The 5,202-nt window shown below is 46.2% G+C and overlaps 1 protein-coding gene across 1 annotated transcript; it reads left to right on the top strand.

Moving 5' to 3' along the window:
• The first annotated feature begins 276 nt into the window (after positions 1-276).
• On the top strand, positions 277-4,761 carry LOC122159961 (lipase member M-like). The gene is given in 9 exon segments (XM_042818089.1): positions 277-312; positions 610-730; positions 965-1,163; positions 1,295-1,404; positions 1,723-1,859; positions 2,373-2,519; positions 2,974-3,045; positions 4,286-4,351; positions 4,531-4,761. Coding segments are annotated over 9 exon segments (1,092 nt in total). The 5' UTR covers positions 277-303.
• The last annotated feature ends 441 nt before the right edge of the window (positions 4,762-5,202 follow it).

Below are 5,202 nucleotides of genomic sequence, written 5' to 3'. Positions count from 1 at the left end.
GTGGCCCCCAGATTATGCTGACGACATTCTACATCAGCATGGCCACATTTAGGTGCAGAGACCCTAGTCAGTCATGATGGCTGTGGCGGTGGCCTCCTGCTCTCACATGCCCCCTTCATCCCCTGGGGACACTCAGGCAATGTTTGGCGGTGCCCCTAGTACTCCATCTTGTTCACACCAGACCCACTGTCCCCTAGGTGTGACAGAGAGATGTGGCTGCTGTTGGTGGCCCTGGGCCTGGCCCAGGAGCTGGCTGATGCCATCCCACGTGGAGAACTGAGCCATGAAAACCCCGAGCAGTTCATGAACATTGTAAGTGCTTCAGGAAAGAGTCCTCCCCAAGGTACCCTGTTCTCTGCCTGCGGTCAGCCTTGTTGGGGAGGGCATGAGATGTGGCCAGAAACAAGTTTTTCTGATTTTTCTGCTGGTATCTCTCACTTCATGCCTTCTGCATGAAGTTGGCTACTCTCTGGTGGTTCTCCAGAATAGATGGCTCTGCTGGTGCATGTGAAGGTGACACCAGGCCATGATGGCACATTGCGGCCATGTCAGCCTCAGCATGCTGGACAGCAGTAGGTCACCTCTTCCATTGCCCTTCTGTCCCTGCAGAGTGAGAAGATCCACTTCCAAGGGTACCCCAGTGAGGAGTACGATGTGCTGACTGAGGACGGCTATTTCCTCAGTGTGAACCGGATTCCCCATGGCAGAGGCAACTGGGGACTCAGGTGAGGTTGATTTCACCAGGCAAATAGCATAGTTATGAACCTGTTCAGAAACAAGACTATGCACAGGAGGAAAGTTGTACAAAACATACTTTCCTGGGGCAAACCCTCAGTCCTGGATCAGGGTTTCCTGACATCTCAGAGGCAGAGATCTCAAATATTCACTGAGATCCATGAGGATATTTTTTTTCCATCGAGGAAGGGATTTTCTTGTGTAAAGTATCTGATTTCTTCTCATTCAGGATCCAGGTCACCTGTGCTGATAGTGCATGGGTTCAGCTTAGATGGTGGTGACTGGGTGGACAATCTCCCTGATAGCAGCCTGGGCTTCATCCTGGCGGATGCAGGATATGATGTATGGATTGGAAACTGCCGGGGCAACAGCTGGTCCCGACGGCACCTGAACCTCTCTGTTGACCAGGAGGAGTTTTGGGACTTCAGGTGAGGAAGAGCATGAGGATTGGGCCAGGAATCAGGGCTGCTGGTGTTACCCACCCCAAATCCTTGGGAGGTTGCGAACAGCTGAAGAGTGGGAAATGGGCATCCTCTCCAGCCCCTCTTTTGCTTTCCAGCTTCCATGAGATGGCCATATATGATGTCCCAGCCATGGTGAATTTCATCCTGCAGCACACTGGGCAGGAGAAGCTTTTCTACATTGGCCATGCTCAGGGCAACTCTCTGGGTGAGTGGGAACAAGGAGCTGGATGTGCAAAGAGTTTACTATGTGTTATGCCTTATTCTAGCTTTAGATATGCTCCCCTCCCCCTTCTCTTCCAGCAGAAGTTTGTTTGTTCAGAGGAAAAGATCACCTGTTCCCACCTATCCCAGCTCTGAGCTGCTAGTCAAATCTCCTTCTGAAGGATCATTTTCTAACAAAAAAAAAAAAAAAATTCAACAAGATCCCGGGTCAGAGATATCCTCAGTCAAACTAGGCATTTTGACATATATGGCACTATTGTTGCTGCTGGGGTTATTGTTATGATCTCTTGCTGTTTTTCAGGTTTCATAGCATTTTCAAGCATGCCACACCTGGCTGAGAAAATCAGGCTGTTCTTTGCTTTGGCTCCTCTTTACACCTTTCATCATGTTAAAGGCCCTGTGTTAAAGATTGCATTTCTACCAGACGCACTGTTGAAGGTATGGTAATATTTTTTGTGCTATTCCCATGCATTTTCCCAAATAACTAATTAAATGTAAGTGATTTGGGTAAGTCACATCCTTTGTGTCGTGATAGCTCTCCAGCTGTCATTCAATGAAACTACACCTGCGCCTGGTCTTGAAGATCCCAAACAACAGGCTGTCTCTGTGTCCAGTTGAACATGCACGGGTTTTACTCTAAACCCATACTTGTTCCTGTTTTTAAACAGAGCGGAAGATGAATTGTATGAGACTGGCTATCTCAGGCAGAACTTTTGGAGCACCAAGATGATGGGCACAACAGCATGGGGTGGAAAGGACAGTGATGGCTTCATGCTGTTCTGAGGCTCGGATGTGATGCGGAGAAGCCTGCTTGTGAGGCTGAGTGGCTCAAATGTGTCCCCAGCCTTACTGAGTAGCTACCTGACAATGCTGACTGAGGTCAAGAGGATCCTGCTAAGAGAGGACGTATGTTGCAGGAGATGCAGTGACCTGTTTTTTTCACTCTTGCAGATAATATTTGGAACAAAACAACTAACCCTGGTGGGAAGGGAGGAGAGAGCCATTCTTGCTAAGACATGCAGCAACATGCTAATAGCTGAAGTCTGTGAAAATGAGATCTTCCTTATTGGTGGATACAACAAGAAGAACTTGAATGTAGTAGGTGTATCAGCTTCTTTAGTCACAGTGACACACTCCATTTCTAATTTCCCTGAGCTTTCCCTAGACAAATGGAAACAGATACTGAGATTCAAAAGCCAGGGTTTCCTCATTCCTGGAAAGCACTGCCAGGTGATTTTCTCCTATCCTGCCCTGAGTGTGTTTTACCTAAATGCTGTGGGGTAAATATTCTCTGCATGGCAGAGATAAAGATGACAGCATGAGAAAGTGGTTATCAATTATGCACCAAACAAAAACATCTTTGACTGGTCTGGTTGTATCTACATTTTAAAGTGATGGTTTATGACATATATTTAAAAGCAGCTACTCATCTCTGAATAGAGTAGAGATACTTTCACATGTAAAAATCACATAGCAGTTACAAGACAGATTTTATTATGATGATGATTTTCATCATTCTGAAATCACTTTGAAAATACTTCCTTTTCTTCAGAGTCGACTGGATGTATACCTTGCTCATTTTCCAGACTATACATCAGTAAAAACCCTTCTCCACTGGGGACAGGTAGTTACTCTGATTTTATAATTACTATAGCAAATGTCTTTTGATCTGTGAATATGGTATTTTAAAATGTTGCTTCGTTCACCCTAGAAGCAGATAAGGAAATAGTGTGTAAAGTTAACAAAAGTAATTTGATATTACTACACCAAAGAGTAGTAGATAATAGTGAAGAAGTCTGGTACAGTCCTGGGTAAGCACCCTATGGAGGTATTTTTGGGATGCTCTCTTTGCTCCAGTGTGCTTGATCCACAGTGTTTGTTACCTGAGTTCTTAAAGCACATGCAAGGTGAAGACATGATCTGAGACAGCTAGCATGGCTTTGCCAAGGGCAGATAGTACCTGACCAGTGTTGTGGACTTCTGTGATGGAGTGACAGTAGACAAAGGAAGAGCACCAGTAGACAAAGGAAGAGCACCAGTAGACAAAGGAAGAGCAAGTGATGTCATGGACCTGGATTTCTGCAACGCCTTTCATATAGTCCCACATCACATTCTTATCTATATATTGCAAAGGTATGGATTTGAAGGCTGGACTATTCAATGTAACAAAAGCTCTTTGAGTGGTCATAGCCAGAGTGTTGTGGTCAATGGCTCTATGTCCAGGTGGAAGTTTGTGAAGAGTGGTGAAGATGGGTCCATCTTAGACTGCTGCTTTTCAACATCTTCATAAATGACACAGTGGGACTGAGTGCATCCTTAATAAGTTTGATGATGACACTAAGATGAATGGTGCAGAAAAAAAGGGATGCCATTCTAAGGGACGCAAAGAAGTTTGAGCAGTGGGCCCAGAAGAGGGCTGTGAAGATGATGTGAGGACTGGAGCGCCTGTCCTACATGGAAAAGTTGAGGGAGATGAGCTTGTTGAGCCCAGAGGACAGAAAAGCTCCAGGGAGAAAGCAGCCGTCCCATACTTAAAAGGAGGGAGACTGACAGTCTGATAGCGATAGGATAAGAAGGAGGAAGTTAAAACTAAAAGAGGGCAGGTTTAGAATATATGTTAGGAGGAAAGTCTTTACTCAGAGAGTGGTGAAGCACTGGCACAGGCTGTCCAGAGAAGCTGTGGATGCCCATCTCTGGAGGTGCTGAAGGCCAGGTAGGGCAACATGGTTTAGTGGGTGGCAACCCTGCCCACAGCAGGGGGGTTGGAACTGGATGGACTTTAAGGTCCTTTCCAATCCAAACTGTTCAATGATTCTATGATTCAATTATTCCACGATTATGATTCTTAACACTTTCTGCTTCAGACTGCCAAAACTGGGGAGTTCAAGCAGTTTGACTACGGGGAGAAGAATCAGGAGAAGTACAACCAGGTAGGCAGGAGCTTGTGGATGAAGAGGATGAGGCTGGCTGTGTGGGATGAGGGTCGCATACTCCAGTGGCTGATGTGGCTAGAGTCTTCTAGGATGTTAGACACAGTACGTCACACCTATTAGTATCTATTGGCATTATTAATGTCATAGCCGATGAGTAACTACCACATTTCCCCCAGGCCACCCCGCCCTTCTACAGGATAGAAAACATGACAGTGCCAACTGCACTGTGGAGTGGTGGGCAGGACTGGGTGAACCCGCCTCCGGAGACCAGTCGCTTGCTCTTCCGTATCACCAACATCATCCACCATGAGCACTTCCCGGACTGGAACCACTTTGACCACCACTGGGGTAAGGATGCCCCACAGCACATGTACAGACAGATTGTCACTCTGATGGATAAAAATTAATGAAGAGACTACATGTTGGCCTAGGGTGAAGGAACCATTTGTTCCCACAATCTCAGTGACATGAGTTTTGGATGAGGTGTGCTGCTCTCCTCTTCCCTTTTAAAAAATATCTCCTACCACCCTATTCTGCACCAATTCAATGAGTTAAAAAAATCACTGTTTAAATTCTGTCTGCCCTCTGTGACTGGAAATTGCAATAAACTCTTGTATAACAACTTAACTGCACCTTTTGCTTGGTAGGCGCACCGTGTTTGTGCTTGCACGCCACTGCTGGGGAGGGGTGTGCAGAAGATCCTGGCAATATTTTTTTTATTTTTCTTGGCTCAAAGTATTGATTGTCTGGGGCATATTGTGGCCTGGTTGGCCCCAGGCTTCCTACCAATGCCAGAATAAGTTATCCCTTGGCTACAGGTGAGCTCCCACAGCGACCTGAAGAACCTG

The sequence above is a fragment of the Centrocercus urophasianus genome, unplaced genomic scaffold (genome assembly GCF_019232065.1).
Source record: "Centrocercus urophasianus isolate 14NV4802_14NV808 unplaced genomic scaffold, USGS_Curo_1.0 seq_17, whole genome shotgun sequence".
Lineage (NCBI taxonomy): Eukaryota > Metazoa > Chordata > Aves > Galliformes > Phasianidae > Centrocercus > Centrocercus urophasianus.
Note: the sequence above shows the minus strand (reverse complement) of the source record. Positions and strands in the feature narration are given on the sequence as shown.